General features: G+C 40.4%; 2 protein-coding genes across 3 annotated transcripts; one reads left to right on the forward strand and one right to left on the reverse strand.

Annotated features, from left to right (window-relative positions):
- Positions 1–1,252: 1,252 nt before the first annotated feature.
- Positions 1,253–3,834, reverse strand: dcps (decapping enzyme, scavenger). Its single transcript, XM_071458208.1, has 6 exons — positions 3,595–3,834; positions 3,104–3,254; positions 2,861–3,006; positions 2,662–2,775; positions 2,145–2,255; positions 1,253–1,976 (listed from the first exon to the last, which is right to left on the reverse strand). Exons 1-6 carry the CDS (start codon positions 3,799–3,801, stop codon positions 1,710–1,712), a joined length of 996 nt encoding a protein of 331 aa, XP_071314309.1. The 5' UTR covers positions 3,802–3,834; the 3' UTR covers positions 1,253–1,709.
- Positions 3,835–4,623: 789 nt separating this feature from the next.
- On the forward strand, positions 4,624–18,819 carry ids (iduronate 2-sulfatase). 2 transcript variants are annotated; one of them, XM_071457725.1, is made up of 13 exons: positions 4,624–4,902; positions 5,491–5,627; positions 5,756–5,933; positions 6,345–6,433; positions 11,162–11,362; positions 12,226–12,396; positions 12,498–12,624; positions 13,217–13,387; positions 13,769–13,875; positions 15,103–15,219; positions 15,715–15,825; positions 16,025–16,150; positions 16,245–18,819. In XM_071457725.1, the coding sequence occupies exons 1-13, from the start codon at positions 4,731–4,733 to the stop codon at positions 16,323–16,325; spliced, it is 1,788 nt and encodes a 595-aa protein (XP_071313826.1). In that variant the 5' UTR covers positions 4,624–4,730; the 3' UTR covers positions 16,326–18,819. The 2 variants fall into 2 exon arrangements, with proteins under 2 accessions (XP_071313826.1, XP_071313827.1); XM_071457726.1 differs by having other exon boundaries at positions 4,624–4,806.
- Positions 18,820–20,614: the final 1,795 nt, after the last annotated feature.

Consider the following 20,614-nt stretch of genomic DNA (forward strand, 5'->3'; position numbering starts at 1 on the left):
TTTGTGTAATATGTTTCGTCTTGTCAAATACTGTATATCCTAACATCACGGTTATTTATGAGCAGGTTGCTGGACACTAAACTACAGCTGTGATGTTAAAAGGCAATTTTAGCAACTCTGCTGTTTATTTCTGATCCACTTGTGTTGTGATACATTTCCCATTTACAATTCTGCTAAAATGTTTTAGCGCCATTTGCAAGGTGTAAACTTTTTTAAATGACACAGGCAAATAAATATAATGATTATTCGACTTATAAGACAATTTGCCATTTTTAATGAAACAATATTTGGAAAGTGTCACAAATCCATCATATAAATCCATTAATCATATAAGAATTTTCTGTTTTTTCCAAAACCCACAGATACTGTACCTCAAAAAAATTGAAAATGCTTAGTGTTTAATAATATTGGAAAGATAGTTAAATTTTACGAGGGAGACCCGAACGCACCATAAACACAACTCAGAGCGACGCCCAACCAACTTCAGATGAGATAAGAAAATATTGTCAAATACTTAACAAACACTTTAATTATGTGTAATCATCGTAAGAACTGAAAAAAACAACAACACTTTACTCTCACAGTTAAATGTCCAAACTACTAAAAGCAGCACTGACTGTCTCACAGTGGGATTTGTTTCTTAGACTGTACCGTGAACTTTATAGGATGAGGGAGGGTTTTTTTTTGTACATGTGTATTTGTGAACCTCTGGCATTTATGGTATCACTCAAACTAAACATGGTACCTCAGCTCTGACCCAGGTTAAACATCGTTTTGTACAAAATGATACCTGTGTGTTTACATGACCTGCAAAAATATGGGATACAACTACCATCTGCTCTTTGTCTCTTTGACAGCAGAAAGAGGTTTCTGTTTGCTGTCTACTTATTACCAGACATTGGAGTTTATGTTTATTTACAGTAAAAAAAAAAAAAAAAAAAGTTTGATCGTTTTAGGATTAACACTGCCATCTAGTGTTGTGAGTTAATCTGTGCATTTTCTGTATCTTCAAATAAGTTTCAATATGAAAATTGATAGTGGGAATTGCTTCTGTGTTTGAATGGAGCTAAACAAACAGTCTCACTTGCCTTAAATCACATTATGTCACTTTACAGCGAGAGGTGATGGTGAACTGACATATAAAAGGTCAAAGTGCTTCCTATCTGTCTACTGTAGACACTGATTTCATTCTGTCCTATGCAGTTGTTCCATCTCAAACATTAAAACACAACATTACACAACATTAACAGGCTGAGTAGCAAAAAACATCATTACTCTTTAATTCATTCAGCAACATTCAGTTAACATGTACAAACATGTAAAAAACCATTAGACAACATTAAACATAGACTGAAAAATCCCTTGTCCACTGATTTGACTCAAGTCGCATTTACTCATTTCTTATAAAAGTGGTTGCAAGTCATGTACAAAATTATGTGTGATTATTAATTAGCAGAGGTTTGAAATTCTCCAACAATTAGACAGCATGTTCATGAACATTACAAATTTCATCTGATGACACTGATAGAAAAATCTCTTTCATAACTAAACAACTAGGTACTGATAGGAGGGTATAGCTAACTGACTAGTGCTGTCGCTGTTGAAAGAGGGAAAAAACATTTGTTGACCAAAACAAAAAGATGCTTGGATTTGGTCTGACACTGTAAAAAACACACAGTTTTGGATGGAAATCTAGTGAAGGCGCTACGTTACAGTCTTCCTGCCTCCTTGAACTTGCTGAGCAGTCCGTCGTCAGCCCTCAGGGGGAAGTACAGTGTCCGGTTTTTGTAGTAGTCCGGGTCAGACTGGAGGTTCTGGATGACGTCTGCGAGGAGGTGGGCGCGCTCCACACCACAGCCCGGAGCTTCGTAGCCCAGCTTAGTGAAGTGGACGTGGAGGTGGTAGTAGGACGGCTGGTAGTGCAGGTAGACTCTCAGCCGACTGGCTGGCAGGTTGTAGCGCTGCAGGATGGCCTCCTAAGTCACAATTACACAGACATTATCAATCTTTTTCTATCATGTATCACTATGGATACATGATCACAGGTCACTTTAATGGTAGCTGAGGGAGGACGAGGACATGTTTTGGACTTTTTTCTCCAACAAGAGTCTCTAAAACAAACCCAGGGTTTACTGTATCCTCACCTTTCCTTTCTGGAAGATGTTCTGCAGCAGTGGTATATGCTCTGACGTCAGGTCTCTCAGACTCCTGATGTCCCTCTGATGTACTATGGCAATCAGGTACAAATCATCTACCTGCAAGAGGAAGGCGGACATTGTGAAACTGTTTAGTCAAGTGGCCTAAGAATCTAAAAGTACAGCTCCCAGTAATCCTCTTCTATCTCATTCTCACTTTGTTTAGGTAAGAGAGAATGGCAATTAAAAGAGACATTTTCAGTTTTAAATAGCTCCTGTTATAGGTTTTTACATTTCTTAAGTATTAAACTTCTGATGTGGTCAGACTGTCAGTCGTCTTTTATTGCCACGTGACATTTTATCACGTTTTATTACAACAAAAACAGACAGCAGTAATACAAGGCTGCAGCACTGCTTAGCCTTTATGCAGGGAAAGTAAAAGGAAAGTTAAAAGAGATCTCTCAGTGACAAAGTGGAGAAGAATGCTATCTGATTTCTGCTGTGGTCAATGTTCCTGATCTCTCACCTGTTTTTGGTCCCATTTGAAATCAGGGAGGAGGACAAAGCCAGCCTTCGGGTCTGGATCTTCATAAACTATCCTCTCAGCCTCTGCCTTCTTCTCCAGGATGTTGTATACCCACTGACAGATTGTGGAATAAACGCTGTTAATGCTGTACATTTAAAAGTGGATACTGTATCAGAGGGGGTGATGTCAGGACACTGACCTGCACGCTGAAACTCTGCTTCTGAATGTAGGGCAGAGTGATGGACTGATAGTCCTTCCCTGTCTCCTCCACCAGAAAACTCTCCTGACGCTGGTATTTCTTTACATGCTTCTCTGTGGCTGGACACACAACTGTGGTCTTTATCTCTGCAAAACAGAAACACACAGGTTATCTAACTTTCCCCCAGCCGGCCCAAGCGGCTGCTGGATTGACAGAATCTTCTTTATTCATTTGGGGCCATACCATTGAGGTGAGGGGGAGCCTGTAGCCGATAAGTGCTGTAGATGTCGTTTCTCATCTCCAGCTTCAGGCTGGAACCACTGAAGACCTCAGCCAGGATGTCTTCTCTGATGGGAGTCTTCTCCAGAATGACCACAGCATCCTGATCCGCTAACTGAAGATGACATGTTCAACAGTTTCAGTTCTGCCTGGCTGACAATGAGACATAAATAAACGCACGACTGTCCTCTGGTGATCCTACCCTTGTGGCACTTATTTGTATAAAATCAATCTTTACATTACAGCACTAACGCGGACTAGCAAACTCTTATTTTGAAATGCCAAACCGGAAGAGAATATTTTTCTTTTACGATTTATTCATTTCATTTGAATGGATACAACAATAAAACAATTTTCTCCTCTCCCCACTATTGCCTTTGACCAGCTAACCATTGTTAGACTTAGCTAAATACCTGAGCTCAATACTTTATAACAGCAAAGTTAGCTAACTTTACCTTTCCATGGATAAAGATGTTTTTCTCCCGGGCAGAATCACTCAAGATGTTGGATGTTTTAAACCCAGACAGGATATTCTCTGCTTCAGGTTCCTCTCCCGCTTCTCCTCCACCGTCCTCATCGCCAGCCTTCGCCCTCTTTACTCTCTGAGATAATTCATCAGTTTCAACACTGTCCGTGTCACGTTTAACCGCGACGTCCGCCATGTTTTCAAAGTAGCGTTTCTGACCAAAGATCGTGTATGTGTAAGATGATGTCTCACTCGCTGTCGGATTTAAGTCCAGTCATCAAATGTGGGCCCTGCGCATTCTCCATTGTAGACATTTATACATTTTTAAAATGTTCTTTTATAATCACCTTAATGTTCCTCAACATAGAACCATGCGATTTTTTTCTGAAAATTTGACAATATCGACTGAAGGAAAGGTCATTACAGAGATCTTACAACTGGGATTTTTGCATAGGATTTATGTTGCGATATTTGTTGAAGCAACTAGGTGCGGAGTGACACCTCTCTTCAGCTTCCGTCTCTCAGCTACAGCAGCGTAAAGTTAGTGACAATAACCCAATAAACCCTCGTCAAATCTTTCAAAATAAAAGCTACACACGCCGAACTAAAACTCATTTACAGCTGCCTTCTGCTCCCTTGAAGCAGGTGTTTCCAGGTCTCTCTGCAATAATCATGAAACGTGCTTGTGTTTATGCCTCAGTGTGTCTTTGTTTTGACCTGATGTGCAATTCGAGCTAAATGTACTTATGTAATACAGTATATTATGACATTTAAAGAAACACAGGTGCTCCAGGCAGAGGTATCGGGGACAACACATATTAGATCAGTACACCTGGTTTTCCAGTCCACTGGTCAATACTATCACCATTGCACTGGCCTCGGGCAGGAACACGCATTAAAAATGATTGACACATCATTTAACTAATATGATTAGCGGCGGGGGCGGGGCAACAGTTAAAGAGACCAATGAAAACACAGTAGTCGAGCGACGTGATAATCAGGAAGTTATTTAAAGACGGCAGCGACACGCTGGTTTGTTTTGATAGCGAGCGGTGGGAAGAAGGCCGCGGCCCCGGAGGGAAAGCTCAGGGACACGGTGTCTTCAGTCGTTGTCGTGAGACCAAGATGCACATGTGTGCCCGACTGCGGCTTCTCCTGCTGGCTCTTCACGCTCTGACCCCCGCTGCTGGCGGGAGAGCAGGTACAGTTTGTGCACATTTAAAAATATCCGTCAATGTGGAGGCTTTGGCTCTCTCGCCCACTTCCGGCCGAGCTGCTCGGTCAGTGATAAATCTCAGTAAGTCACATCGGCGGTAGTGAGTGCTCATTATTCTGTTTGTTGAGTGGCTGTATCCAGAGTTTCCTGGCTCACTTAGTTTAGCTCACTCACTGAATGGTACCTTGTCTGTGAGCTTTCCTTTTTTGCGTTGAGTTTTTGAATAGTTGAAGTGAAACCTGACAGTTTCTGTTCATCTTTTTTCTCTTCCCAGTGTCACTAAACCTTATATTTGATGCGCATTGCACTTCCTCCTGTTGAGTGTTTGACAACTGTGTTTTCACATATTATTTTACCCTCGTCCTCACCAGCAACAGGGAGACGCTGCCAGAACTCACTGCTGAAGAGGTTCATTTAAAAGCAGTAACCCAGATAATGAAACTTCTGGCCCAACACATGCCTTGGTCCTCGGCCTGAGTCTGGCCTACATGCCTCCACATCTGGGCAGATTCCAGGTGTTGGCCTCTGGTGTTGTCCGACAGCCACAAAACCTTCATACTGGGCCAGAAGAAAAAAAAGCATGTGGCCCAATAAATCCATTATGGGCTGGATTTATTTTGCTGCCTGGGAAAGCAGTGAATCATATGAATTGTGGTCGTTTGTTTTCAGAGAGGAGAAATGTCCTCTTCATCATGGCGGATGATTTGCGGACATCACTGGGCTGCTACGGTGACTCTGTGGTAAAATCACCAAACATTGACCAGCTGGCTTCCAAAAGCCAAGTCTTCCTCAATGCATATGCACAGGTCAGTCGGTGGGGGAAGTGTTTACTGTGTGAAACTCTCAAAGCGGTTCAGTCAATGTGGATGTGAAACTAACTGGATTATGCAGCCTCAGTGAAATCTTGGTATGTGTATTTTTTTTTTAATCCCAGCAAGCTGTGTGTGCTCCCAGTCGTACGTCCATGTTAACTAGTCGCAGACCAGACACCACCAGGCTCTATGACTTCAACTCGTACTGGAGAGTCCATTCTGGAAACTACACGACCCTGCCGCAGTACTTTAAATCTAGAGGGTACTTCACCATGTCTGTGGGCAAAGTATTTCATCCAGGTAGGATAAATAATATCCATTTTTTTTTGTAAAAGTTGAGAGATAAAGCACAGTTTACACATGTACATATCACTTGCCTTTTTATACCTCCTCTATTTTTTTAAATTCTTGTGTTCTCTTTAGGTTCTTATTTATTTTATTTAATTAGCATTGTTTTGCACCAAGGGAGCAGCGCTCAAATTTCGTTGTACTATGTATAATGACAATAAAGGCGATTCCGATTCCGAACTGCCAAATGGTCATCACTGAAACTGCAGTAAGCTGTCTTCAGCTGTCAATGATGAGCCTGATCTTTGTTTCTGGGAAGAATCAAATCTAGATGATTTTATTGTGTACTGAGAAAATGTCTTGACATTTTGTGTGTATGTAGTTGTACAGTAGTAACAATAGTGTTGTATTTTATTTCTTTAGGCATTGCCTCTAACCACACGGATGACTACCCGTACAGCTGGTCCATTCCTGCTTACCACCCAGCATCCTTCAGATTTGAGAAAGAAAAGGTATGAAGAGGAAACAGTATCTGTTACATGCGTCTGTTATTAAGTCAAGTTATGTGTCTGACTTACTGTAATACACATGAAAGAAGCAAGAAGTGATGCAGGCCTACTTGGCAACCGATGAGATGTTTGTTGTTTTCAGCCAAACAAAATTTCCTTATACTTTTCCTTATATTATCTCAATTAGCATGACTGGTAAATACAAACCCCGTTTCCAGAAAAGTTGGGACACTTTCTAAAAATGCAATAAAAACTAAAATCTTAGTTAAGTAACTAAGAACCTTTATTTAACAGGCAAAAGGACAAAGAAAATATTTTCAGTGTTTTTACTGACAAACTTAATTTTATTTGTTAAACATAAACACATTTAGAAATTGATGCCTGCAACACACTCCAAAAAAGTTGGGACAGAGGCAAAGTAGGACTGAAAAGGTTATACAGGGAACATTCTGGAGGCTTCCTCAATTAGTAGGTTAACTGGTAACAGGTGTGGGTATCAGGATTGGCCATTAAAGGAGCATCCACCAAAGGCTCAGTCTTTGCAGGCAAAGATGGATCGTGGTTCACCACTTTGTGCTGAACTTCGTAAGAGAATTATCTGTCAATTTAAAAACAATGTTTCTCAGAGCAAGATAGCAAAGGATTTAGGTCTGTCACCATCTACAATTAATAACATTGTGAAAAGATTCAGGGAGTCTGGAGAAATCTCTGTGCGTAAAAGCCCAAGGGCAGAAACCGCTGCTGAATGTGCGTGACCTTCAAGCCCTTAGGCCGTATTGCAATAGAAACCGTTATGCTACCGTGATGGACATAGCCACATGGGCTACTTTGGGAAATCATTGTCGCTTAACGCAGTCCACCGCTGCATCAAGAAATGCTCCCTGAAACTGTTATGCAAAGAGGAAGCTATACATCAATTTGTGCAGGAACAGCTGCGAGTTCTCTGAGCCCAAGCTCATCTGAGATGGACCGAAACGTGTTCTGTGGTCAGAGGAGTCAATGTTTCAGCTTGTTTTTGGGAAAAATGGGCGTTGGACTCTATATGCCAAAGATGAAAAAGACCATCCAGACTGTTATCAACGAAAGGTGCAGAAACCAGCATCTGTGATGGTGTGGGGGTGCATCAGTGCCCATGGTATGAGGGATCTGTATATATGTGAAGGCACCGCTGATGCGGCGACTTGCATTGGAATTTTAGACAGACATGTGTTCCCGTAAAGACAACGTCTTTTCCCATGAACTCCATGTATATTTCAGCAGGACAATGCCAGACCTCATTCTGTACAAATTACAGAAGCGTGGCTTCGTAGACATGTGTCCGTGTGCTTGACTGGCTCGCCCGCAGACCAGATCTGTCTCCTATTGGAAATGTCCTGCGCATCATAAAGACGAGAATCAGACGGTGACCACTGACTGTTGAGCAGCTCAAGTCTTGTACACAGCAAGAATGGGCAGAAATTCCACCTGCAAAACTGCAACAATTAGTTTCTTCATTTCCCAAATGATTAAAAAGTCTAATTTTATTTATTAAAGGGAATGTGACCCAGTGGTAAACCTGCCTCTCTTCCTACTTTTTTTGTAGTATGTTTCAGGCATCAATTTCTAATTTTGTTTATGTTTAACAATTAAGTCATTAAGTTTGTCAGTGAAAACACTGAAAATCTTTTCTTTGTCCTTCTGCCTGTTAAATAAATGTTCAAGTGAATGATCAAATTACAGATTTTAGTTTTTATTGCATTTTTAGTGTCCCAACTTTTCTGGAAATGGGGTTTGTATTTCTGCAACAATGTGTTATGATTAAATTAAAAAGACAGATCTTCAGAACAGGATGAAGAACCATAATTTTTGTTCAACAAAGCCTGACTTTAAGATTTTGTGACATTTCTGTATTAAGCCAAATTCCTTTTCAGCACTGAACGTCTCTCAAATATTTGCTAAATCTAAAATCCTGCTGGGCTTCTTGGCGCATCTAAAACATTTGCTAGTTGTTGTTTTTAATGGTCGTATTAAAAGTCTAGAACTAGTATTATGTACCACCTTGAGTTTTACATGTGATTTCAACTTTGCCCTGTTTACTGCAGACGGTTACAAGAAAAGATGTAAATGATAAATGGACTGCATTTATAAAGCGCTTTTCTAGTCAATCACTCACATTTTCAGAAAAATAAAAATATATGATTCATCGCTTTTAATGTTTCTAAGTAACACCGTTTGATTTCTCAGCTGGGCTCTGTCAGGGTCAGTGAAGTAGGTTGCTAGTTGCTGAAGGTCCAACATTGTAAGTAGCTCCACTGATGTTTAACACTAAGCTCTTTGAATCTTTGAATGAGAAGCTGTCCAAGGTCTCGGCAGCGGCGTCACAGTCCTCACCAGCTGCTCCATCTTTATCGCTGGTGATCTCAGCGTTTGATCGTCCATCACTGGACATTTGAGGGACAGTCTTCATTAAAGCTACCAGTTTGTGATTCTCTCTCGGGGTAAAAGGGTAAAACTTCATCCAAATGAATTGTGGTTAAATACATGTAGTTTGAATGGAGCTCTGTAGCAACCCACTCTTCCCACTTATTATGACACAATCACATGACCATAATCAGATTGATTATTGCCAATGCGCTGTATGAATACTGAGGGGAAAGGGGAAAAATACATATGTATGTAATAATTTACACTTCAGAACAGTACAGAACTTTTTAAAACCTTGCCACAACAGCAGAGTTGCTTTAAGAATTAGCACGAAGTTGCATTACAAAGAATAAATAAACATAACGGTATTTCAGTTTGTGCATGTATGGTTTACCAATGACCTCAGACAACAATATTAATGAGGTTTATAATAAATAACTTAAAAAGCCTCATCTGGTTCCCTCATGTTGTGACAGGCAGAGATAAAAACTGTCCTGCAGAGTGCAACTGTCCTTTATTTCCCCCCCAGTACAATTTATCCCTTGTCAATATCAGAACAATTATTAGACTGTGGGAATCTAAGTCAGTCAACAATACTCTTTAAGCAGCTAACAGTGTATCAGATGACCCATGAAAACACGGGTACAATGTGAAAGGGGTCACTTGTAGTGAGGAAACCACAGATAGTTATCACCAGAATCTGCAGCACCCTTGGCCTTGCTGAGCCTTACAGCAACTTTCAGCTCATCGTTCAGTGGTCGGGTCTGTCAAACATAGTGTTTCGGTTCACTCTCACCACTTTGTTGTTTTTGGGTGCAGTAGACAGGCCTGTTAAACAAACTGTGCACTATCTGCTCTGCATCCAATGGCAGGCAAAGCTGAGCATAGTGGAGCATTTAGCCACTGAAGTTCCAGATATTTCCCTCAGGAGTTGGTAGCAAACAAAAAGCAAACAGTGAATAGTATACATATGTTTGCTATGTGGCCTGAACACGATTCCAAATGAATACTAATATTTCTCTGTAACTATTGGATGTACACATACGCAACTGTTTGTGAACAAGTATGCTATCAACTTAAAGGGGCAATAATAACTGTTTTAGATTAAAATGTTTAAAAGTTAACTAAAATTATCTACAAAATGTGAAGAAATAACAGTTTTGAAATTATGTCATATGTATTGTGAAGAGACATCAACTGAAGTTAGCATGCTAACCAGCTAGCCCCCACCCATCCTGTAATACCACTTAGTACCTCAAGAGGCGATATCGAGTTACTGTAGTGTCCAGTCTGCCCTCGTCCAATGTGAGAGGATGAAGAAGTAGTAACTAGCAGGCTGTAAACCTGTGTTGCAGCTGTCATCTCGCTGCTACTTTCCTCCACTCTTTCCTTGAGCTCAGATTTTGAAGCTGCTGCTCTCCCCCGTGTTCCTCGACTTCTTGTGGCTCGTCCACTACCCCTGACCCCAACTACACCTTCCCTGTCTTGCTGACTGGGCAGACTGGGTGTGAAATCGTCATTGTCTGCCTGACAATAATTGAAGACAGCAACCTGACAGCTACATAATGAGAACGAAAGGTCAACCTGTGCAGAAAGCATTATTCCCCAATTCATGCAAGTTTGGTAACATGTCAGCAACTACTCTGTATGCTGGGATTAGATTTATCCAAGTTAATGTTAGCTCAACATGAGGGTGAGAGTTGAAAACTTTGGTTGTGAGTTGCCGTTGAGCCCAGCCCTGGAACACACACTCAGGTCGCTGTTATGCGCACCCCGTATGACAGGCACACGGAGAGGGCCAGTAAAGACTCTATGGACTAATTGACTAAGGCACTGGGGAAGGTTAGTGGGGAGGAGGGACCAAAGAGTGCATTTCCTTATTACGACAGGAGTGGACAGCCCAACTTTCGGGTAACATGCTGCTCCCTATTTGTTTGGAGTATGAATTTGACAGTTCTTACAAATTGCCGCTTTTAAAAGGTGATTTGTCAATGCTGTATTTACAACTTGTTTGTGCTGCCCCCAAGTGGCCAAAAAGTTATTTTAGTGCCAGGGAGCACAGTCCGTCTACTAGTGAATGGACCAGTCAGTGACCATTAACGTTGGAATCATTTCTCTTTCTATAATTTTGACAGGAATATATCTGAAAGCAGTTCCAAATCATCCTGTGCTTTTCAGGTCTGTGGAGAAACAGCTGCACAAACTCGCTGTGAACTTCTTTGTGGCATCAGTTTACCAGACCAGCCAGCAAACCCTGAAATAGAATCTCAGTAGGAACTGTGTATAAAACGTGACTTTAAATAATTTGTATGAAAACTTTGTTTCCAGATGTGTAAAGGAGATGATGGTAAACTCCACGCCAACTTACTGTGTGCAGTGAATGTGACCGAGCAGCCTGGGGGAACGCTCCCTGACATGGAGAGCACAGACGAGGCAGTGAGGTTACTGAAGAGTTCGGCCAATGACGACGTTCCTTTCTTCTTAGCTGTGGGCTTTCACAAACCACACATACCCTTCAGGATACCACAGGTACATGACTGAATATCAACGCCTGTACACCCTCTGTACACTGTTTGGGATGTAACATGTGGTTAAACAGTTAAATCATCATATTTGTATTCTGAAAACCAGTATTGATATTAGCTGCAGATGTTCCGCAGATGTGTAGACTTGATGTGCAGCCTCATCTGGTGAAATCTTGGACTAATGGAAAGGAACCTCTGAAAGCGAGAAGTGAGATGTACATACTGTGTCTGAAGTGAAATAAATGAGAGCTGATCTAGACATATGGGAGATGCAATTCAGCACGAAGGTAGAAGAGAGGATGATGAAGTGGAAGTTGAGTGAGAGCGGAGAGTGACGGAGCAGAGACGAATGTCAGCGTGCCAGGGAGGTTTCCCACATAGTGTAATTTGAGAGATGAAAAAAGGCAAAAGGTCAAGCCAGCGCCTCTGTTGGCATGTGATCTATGCTGCAGGGGGATTTACCCCATATCGTCTGGAGAAGCCCAGTCTACAGGGCAAAGCTTAAAAAGATGCGGTTTCTGGAATGATGAAAGTAAATCAATATAACATCAGAACATCTACATTGCTCAGAGGGCCAGAGGAATCTTATCACTTATCCCCTTTGAATTTATTGAAAATTCAAGCCAAATGAATTTTCTATAATCATCATATTTGCTGAATTGTACCTTTTTAATTCTTGTTAATTAAATATCGATAATTTATAAATGGGTGATTTGATTAATTTGCACAGCAATATTTGGTCCTATAAAGCATTTCTGTTTCATTATGATGCAAATCCACCTGTTATTTATTTATTTGTTTAGTGTACGCATTTATACCTGCCTTTATTTAACACTGCTTTGAAATGTGTTGCTGGTACATTTACAGGAGTACCTGAGCCTGTATCCCATAGAGCAAATGACCTTGGCCCCTGACCCCGATGTCCCCACATTGCTTCCTCCTGTGGCCTACAACCCCTGGATGGACGTGAGAAAGAGAGAGGATGTCCAAAAATTAAACATTAGCTTTCCTTATGGACCAATTCCCAAAGACTTCCAGGCATGAACTGACTGCACATTAATCAATTTATAGCATGTCTCCTCTTGTTCCTACTCCTAGAAACAAGGAGTCAAACAGTTTTCTGTACTGTTGTCTTCCAGCTGCGTATCCGTCAGTACTACTATGCTGCTGTATCTTACATGGACGCTCAGGTTGGGCGGCTGCTCAGTACTCTTGACGAGCTTGGGCTGTCTGACAACACGATGGTGGTGTTCACCTCAGATCATGGTGAGTAGACACATGCTCCTGGATAAACTGGGAATGGCTGAGGTTGGTACAGTATTGGTGTTTTGAGTTGTAGTTACAAGGCTGACAAGACAGTTTTTGGTAAACTGAATACCTCTAATGTCAGTTTCTAGTAATAGCGTTTATGGGGGTTTGAGAAGTAACTGCTTTTTGCTGTTCTTGTGTTCCACCACAAGGTGGCAATGTTGTAACAGCATATTGTGTCTTCACCTCCTCTCACAATTTTGCTGTAAAAACCAGCTATTTTTCTTCTTCTTCTTTTTTTAATTTTTTTTTTAATAAACTTTGTGACTTGGAAACTCAATTTCTTTTAATGTCTCCTTCAGTGGAGGATGCTGGAGTGAATCATCTTCATTACTGTTTGGTACATACCCAGTAAAGCTCAATCACATACCATAATTTTCAAACATAAGATGACTGAGAAAAACATAAGTAAAATAGATTACCTCAAACCTGTCTGTATCTTAAATGTTATTTGTGATATAGGTTCATAGATTCAGTTCTCTTTATTTCTTCCATCTGCCGTCGTCTTTTTGAAACAACATTTTTCATCTCTTTCTCCCTCTTGTTGCAGGTTGGTCATTAGGAGAACACGGTGAATGGGCTAAATACTCAAATTTTGATGTGACAACACGGGTCCCTCTTATCTTTTACGTCCCTGGCGTCACCACAATGAGTGATTGGCTGGGAGAGTCTACTTTCCCCTTTATTGATGTCTTAACCCAATCAGAGTACAGCTTTAAGAGTAAGACTCTTCACTTACAACAAATTACCACTGATACATCTCTCCTTTTTAAAAGCACCATGAATGTCAAGTCAAAGGGAACTCAATTTTGATTTAAAATTTTTGCTTTTAATTGCTCACATAAACCTTTTTAGAACATATATTAATATGCCATCTTGACTTTAATGAAGTCTTTGATATACATTGAGAAATTCAGAAGTATTTAGTCAAGGATACACTTTGATATTTAGCCTCCAGACAGTTTTTGCTTCAAATGCAAATGGTGCAATGATGATGAAATTTCAGTGCAGGGTGTCTAGTAAAATTTAGTGGATATCTTGACTATTTTGCTCTGGGGTGTTAAATAATTTTCTCTAACTGGCTGATCCTTCTTCCTTCCAGATGACAAAGTTATAAGAAACGTGGTGGAGTTGGTGGATGTTTTTCCTACAGTCTCCTACATGGCCGGCCTCAGAGCACCTGAACCTTGTGCTGATGTTTCTTTCCAGGTATTGAGAGATGAAAATGAAATCATTTATTGAATCAGAGTAGTCTACTGGGAGGAGGGACTTAGCTGCTTTTTTGTCAAGGAACACTGTAGCAAACCATGCTCTGTTGCATTTATTAGCAGTATGGCTGCGGGGAGGAGAGTCGCTCAGTTTGTTCACCACTTTGGTGAAACATCTCAACTGTTGGATGGATTGCCATGAAACTGATGAATCCCAATGACTTTTGTAATCCCTTGAGGTTTAATGTTCTTAGTTTTATACAGTTATTGAATTGTCATGAAATTTAGTTCAGACACTCAGGATGAATAATAACTGTGGTGATCGCCAACTGTATCATCTAGTGCCATCATGTCAAAATTTTAATTTGCCCAATACTATAATACTTTGTTGATGACAAAATGACCTGTAAAACTAATGATGTTCCCGTCAGATCTGCTTTGCCATTTATGCTATTTGGCAAATGTTAGCATGCTAATGTGCTAAGCTAAATGGCACCTGACTGGGAAACAAGTGAGTCGGAGATGACAGGATGACGGCTACATTATCTTTCACTTGCGGCTGGAAAATGGCTGCAAAGCCACCAATGCTGCCAGTTTAAATATAATTCAATACATCATGATGTATAGAATGTAATAGAATCACTTTCGCGAATTTAAAAATGAATTTCACTTCATTTATTTGGGTTCCCTGGTTGATTAACATCTACAAATATGTAACACATCAAAAAACCAAATTTAAGTACTGAGTAGATATTTAGCCAGTGTGAATACACGTTTACTGATGAGGGGTAATTGGCTTTGGAATAATGCATGAATCTGCTAACATCAGTCTGTCAACATTTTTATAATGAACATGTTAGCATGCTCATATTGGCATTTAGCTCAAAGCACCAGTGTGCCTTAAGTGTAGCTTCACAGAGCTGCTAACATGTCTGTAGACTTGGTCTTGTTTTTGTACGTAATGAGTAATTGGCGAACCAAACTGTGATTATAAAAGTGCACAAAAACAGTGCAATCAAACTGTCATTTACTTCAGATAAGTCTTATTTTCCAAAAGTTGCAACACAAGAACAGAAGTGAGACCTTCCAGGCATCTTTGCACAGCACAGCATGGCCAAACAAAATAAATCAAGAAGTAAACCCTCCATAAACATGACCAACATGGAGGTGATCTAATTGACTCTGACATTTATTTCCTTGACTCTTCAGACTGTTTTCTTGCTTTCAGGAGGAGCTGTGCACAGAAGGAGACAACCTGGCCCACACTTTCCGACACAGAGAAAGAGGAGAAGATGAGGAAGCAATATCTTTTAGCCAGTACCCTCGACCTGCTGATACACCACAGGTACCAGATATGGAGTGTTTAGAAAAGCCAATTAAAAAGCTTTCATGAGCTGGCTAAAGGGTAAATCACTCTGGTTCTCAATCAGCCAGGAAGCATCATACAAAGCAGATGTATTTTTAATACAAATATGCCACACTGACACTTTTAATGAATGGATTGTGACGTTGCATTTAAAATGTCAAAACTAGTGTGAAGGTCATGAAAACTGAAGTCATGTTGATTGAGTATTTACATATCTGTTGCTTTTTGAACCGCTCCTGTTTGTAGCAGAGCTGCCAGCTTTAAGCTCACGATCTTTGAATTAAAATAATCCAGATGAGCGCTGCACCTGCTGTAGGTTAATCTTTGTACGGAGCAGTTTGGCAGCGCGACATTAGCTCATCGGCTGGCTCGCAGGATGAGTTGGCAGCTGCAGATCTGACAGCAGTGCAGACAGATTACTACAGCGTTTCTGCTCATTTTAAGATGCTTCAACGTTGATTGTTCTTCTATTAGGCGAACTCTGACCTCCCTGACCTTAAAGACATAAAGATCATGGGTTACTCTCTACGCTCCTGGGACTACAGATACACTCTCTGGCTGGGATTTAACCCTAAAACATTTCAGGTAGGTGCATCACATACCTGCACAGCATGCCAATCGTCTCTCTCATCTGTCTCGTTCTTCTCTCTGTGATTGTATCAGGCTCAGACTGGGGAGCTGTGTGTGATGGATCCATCCATCTCGTCTGGCACAATATGCTGAGGCATTGTCCATGACAGCAACAGATTATATTTGTCTATCATCCATCTGTGTCTCCACGTAGGTCAATGTATCTGACGTCCATGCTGGAGAGTTGTACATGTTAGCAGACGACCCGGGGCAAGACAAGAACGTCTACAGTGACTCTGATCACAGTGTGATGATGAAGAAGATGGCCGGCCTGCCTCGTGTAGGTTTGAATTCATTTTTGAAACGCTCACTCTCCTCTCATGCATTTGTTCCTCTATTCATCTACCTGTTTATTACTTTTCCTCGTCATCTAGACTGTGAGTCTGCAGATGAGAATGAAGCTGCAGCTCCTCTACCTCACAGCAGGGATGAAAACGAACAGAGGGAAGGCGTGATGACGAGAATGAAGTACAACAGATGGACGGACAGGGACAAGTACAAGTACAAAGGGAAGACAGATGGATGAAAAACTTTCTCTAAAAAGGGAGAATGCCTTGAATATTTCTTTTAATATAATGCAGACCTGATTGAGTAATCTCTGGTATCGGCATTAATCTTTCAAGCTCAGTTCTTCAGGCTAGTGTTCCATGTTCAGGACTCACTGACAGACAGATATGAGTGAAGTGAAAAAAACAAAAAACATTTTGCCCTTTGATTTTATCAAAGAAAGAAACATCCACATGTGTTCAGAAACTTGTGAATGGTTCGTCTTTCTCCAGCTAAACACAACCTCCAGTGTTTTCAGTGACTAGTCTCCTCACACCTGCCTTTCGGATCTGTAATTACTGACTTGCATGGAGGAAATGTGGTTCTGATTTTGAATGGCTCCAATTTTGGGAGTCAGATTTCGGATTATCTACAGTAGTTAATAAAATGGTTTGACATTTAGGAAAATACACTCATTAGCTCTCTATTCAAGAGTGAGCTGAGAAGATGAATATCTCTCATGTCTGTACGCTAAACGTGGAGCCAGAATCAACAGCTAGTTAGCTTAGCATAACGACAAAACAGAAATGTGAAAATATATTCGGTTTCTAGGATATTGCTGCGTTTGTTACAGAATGTAACTCCCAGTGAAATCAAAACAGTTTTTACATTTCCGCATTATGTCCAGATTTAATCATCGAAGTGAATTTGGTGGTGCTGGTGGTGCATACTTTAAACTCTGGGCAGAGCCATGCTAGCTGTTTACTAGCTGCTTTCAGTCTTTACGCAGGGCTGGCTCATATTTACATTTAGATCCTCTAATCTAACGCTCAAAGGAAAAAATCATGTATTTCCCAAAATGTAGAACTGTTCCTCTAATTCACAGCACACAGACGTCTGAGCAGCTGAGCTACTGAACCATTTCTCAGGCAACTTTACAAAACAAACATTAGGACATATGAAGTCTTGATGGACAGCTCTGTTCGGCTGTGACTTCACTACCTCCTCTGTGAGAATTATTGCATCACATTTTACAAGCTCTTATTTGATAGGAAGTCTTTTCATCTGAAGGAATATTGAGGAAACCTGAGGAATTATTTCTTTTGATTAATAGTGACACCAGTTTCCCTCTTTAGAACCTGGAAACTCTTCACTGTACTATTGATCGCTCAGTCTGCTTCAGGTGCAGTCTCCACTTTGAACTACGACAGCTAAAGGGACTTGTACAGTTTTGTACTGTGGTGTTAAACAAAATGACATTTCTATTTGCACTTGATGTCACTTGCAGCTATTTGCCTCTCTCCTTGTAAACAGTCAGTTCAGATCAATTTGTGGACCTGAAATGAAGTGTGTAAAAGCTACCCATACTAATTCAATGCAAATGAAACAGAGTATTTTACTGCTGTTCCCATGCATGAACCTTTTTTTTTTTTTTTTTTTTTTTTTTTTTTTTTTGCCGTGGTAATTTAGAGGAAAGCAATTTCAGCTTGAATTCCAGGTTCAGCAATGAATCAAAGGGATTTGGTTTGACAACATTTATTGTAGGCTGCACTTGCTCCATGTTAATGGAATACAGTTGAATCATGTAATCAGTGGGACTCTATCATATGTCAGGATATTGGTAACAAAGTAGGAAACATGTCTTTTTGAAGTGTTGCCTGTCATCAAACAGAGAACATCATTCAGAGAACTTCATTTCCTTCCAGGCTGGCCTCATCGCATTTGTGAAAGTTATTCCAGCGCTTTGCTGTTGTTCCTGGGTCCTGTGACATTAACATCTAAACAATGGTTATAATCAATGTTATGTACTGTCCATATAGATAATGACAATGAAAAAATGAACTTGAGCCTTGAGTTTGGTTGCGTCAGAGCATCCTTAAGCTTGAGCTCCTGCTTTCTGAAGGGAAAATAAAAAATAAATGCTGCAGAAGTAATTCAAATCTTGAGCTTGGCAAGGACACCTAAATATATTTATGCTGGTTTTGATTGGTTTGTTTAAAAAAAAAAAAAAAAAAAAAAAATTGAATAAAATATTTTTTGCAAACAGCAAAAGTTGACTTTGTGCTTTTTTTTTTTTTTTTTGTGTGTGTAAGTTATGATCACAACCTCCTCCGGTGTGTTTGCGTCTGTTCCTGTGTATGTCCTGCAGGAACTCTGCACACTTTACCACCTGTCCACACTCGACACAGCTCTGTTGCAATACCTTTTGTGCTCACCCAAAGCAGAAGTGTAAAGCTGCAGAGTGAGGGAGCTCCTCAGGGACTTTGCCAGTCTATTCTGTGTTTTCTCTCCTTCCTCTCTCTGTCGTTTCCCCTCCGGAGCAGAGGATGTGTTTGCCTGCTCTCCGGCTCTGGAAGAATTTAGACCAAACTGAACATCCACTAATTTGTGCATGATTCCACAGCGTCAATCTGTCTGGGAAATGCAAACGGTTAAAAGCCTTGTAATTGCGTTTTGAAATAAAGAATGAATTCAGTCTCATGCCTTTGAGTTTGTTTTTTTTTTTTTTTTTTTACAGTTTTCAATTTCTGGGCAATCAAGCAGAACGATGTGTAGAACTCAGCTTGAAGTGAAGTCTCAATGCTACAGATGAAAAGTCGAAACATTTCCCAAAGACCAGGAAAGCACTTGACATCTCTGCCTTTCCTCTTTCACCTTTTCTAATAATTTTTCCTCCCCATTTCATTTCATTCCATTTACACCTCTCCTCTGTCCTTTGCACATATCAATTCTAGATTCAAGAGTTGTGATCATACATTTTCTTTATGATCTAGTCTTTTACCCTCTGCCAGCTCTCTCCTAGGTTCTCCTATTCTCTATTTTGTCTATTAATGTACTGTTACACCCATCTGGACTATATGGAGTTTCTTATTTACCACTAGTGGCTTTAAGGTCATTTTGTCTGTATCGTGCATGAGGATGACACAACACACAATCCTGTCTCCAGTTTAATGTTATTCTGCTAATATTCAATTGGTGGCACATATAGCAAAATATCAACAAAAGCAAAAGAATCAAAGGTGTCACCAAGCGTATGTGGATGTTACAAGACAGTTTCAAATTTAAAAAAATTCTCTATGCTAATGTATGAAGAAGCAAATGCACTTAACACATTTGCTAGAATTCGAGAATACAAACAGTGTTTTGGTAAGAAACTGAGTGAAATATCTCTCTTCAGCTGCTAAATGTTCACAAGCTTGTAGCTAATTATGTCTTTCATTAGATGTTGGGCAGGTTGTGTATAGTGGATTTTTAGTTTGTTTATTTACGAAAGCAGTGAGAGAAATAAAAAAAAAAAAAGAAAAGTTGGAGGCTGTAAAACTAAAACAATGGGCTGAAAGATGCTAAAACACAGGGAAGAAAACGCTGAGTCAAGATATAATTCTCCACAAGCGATGCCTCTCATATTACACACATGTAAAAATAACACTATATTAGTATTTGCAGCTTAAAGCAAAAAAGCAAAAAAAAAAAAAAAAACAAACTACATTTTGCTTCACCACTCCCAGAACATTTCAGGGGCTGGTGCCTTTCCCATGGGCAACTCAGCTCAGCAGCCCCCCATCAGCCTCAGTTTCATGTTCATATTTTGAAAGTGAGCATAAAGTGTGAGTCAGCGCAGCTGTAACCACTCTCCTCTACTCTGCCTCTATTCATGTCTGCTCATATTTCTGCCTCAGTGGTTTTATCAAATCAATATTTATCATCACAAGCAGGGATCTCTGACCACGATCAAATTGATCTAATGGCAATTACATTACTGTTTACCTGCTGTTTCCCCCCCTGTTTCTCTGCTCCTGCCCTTTCTTTTAGTCACTCCATCTTACCTGATCTCTCTCTCCAATCCACTCTGACTTTGTCTCACTCACATTGTCTATCATTATGTTTCATATGCCCGTAATCAATTTACTGCTATGGGCTCATATTCTGGCAGGTCACACTGCCTTTCTGTTAATGTTGGCGACGTACACAATTACATTAGAGAGCAGGAGAGTGTGGGTATGTGTGTAAAAACTGCTTAGCTCAGCTGCATCATCACTGGGGTTTGTCTCAAGTGTGTGTGTGTGTGTGTGTGTGTGTGTGTTTACTGTGTCTGAATAGATCCAGGAATAGTAAACAAACTGCACTGTACTTTGCCTCCCAAGGTCTTGAAGAAGTGGTTTTAGAGTATTTTCAACACCCAAATTAATTTGTAGACCAGGCTGTCTTCTTTTGAGGCCACTAAGCTGCTTAGAGTGCTTTATCAGGCTAATTTTAC

The sequence above is a fragment of the Trachinotus anak genome, unplaced genomic scaffold (assembly GCF_046630095.1).
Source record: "Trachinotus anak isolate AG129_WGS33_773 ecotype Australia unplaced genomic scaffold, CSIRO_AGI_Tana_v1 ptg000021l, whole genome shotgun sequence".
In the NCBI taxonomy this organism is placed as follows: Eukaryota; Metazoa; Chordata; class Actinopteri; order Carangiformes; family Carangidae; genus Trachinotus; species Trachinotus anak.

Coding starts and splice junctions, on each gene's coding strand:
- ids (XM_071457725.1), top strand. CDS start 4,731: ATGCACATGTGTGCCCGACTGCGGCTTCTCCTGCTGGCTCTTCACGCT. Junction 5,934..6,344: donor GGGCAAAGTATTTCATCCAG/GTAGGATAAATA, acceptor TTATTTCTTTAG/GCATTGCCTCTAACCACACG. Junction 15,220..15,714: donor GACCTGCTGATACACCACAG/GTACCAGATATG, acceptor TTCTTCTATTAG/GCGAACTCTGACCTCCCTGA.
- dcps (XM_071458208.1), bottom strand. CDS start 3,801: ATGGCGGACGTCGCGGTTAAACGTGACACGGACAGTGTTGAAACTGAT. Junction 3,007..3,103: donor GGCTCCCCCTCACCTCAATG/GTATGGCCCCAA, acceptor TCTGTTTTGCAG/AGATAAAGACCACAGTTGTG. Junction 2,256..2,661: donor TCAAATGGGACCAAAAACAG/GTGAGAGATCAG, acceptor TTCCTCTTGCAG/GTAGATGATTTGTACCTGAT.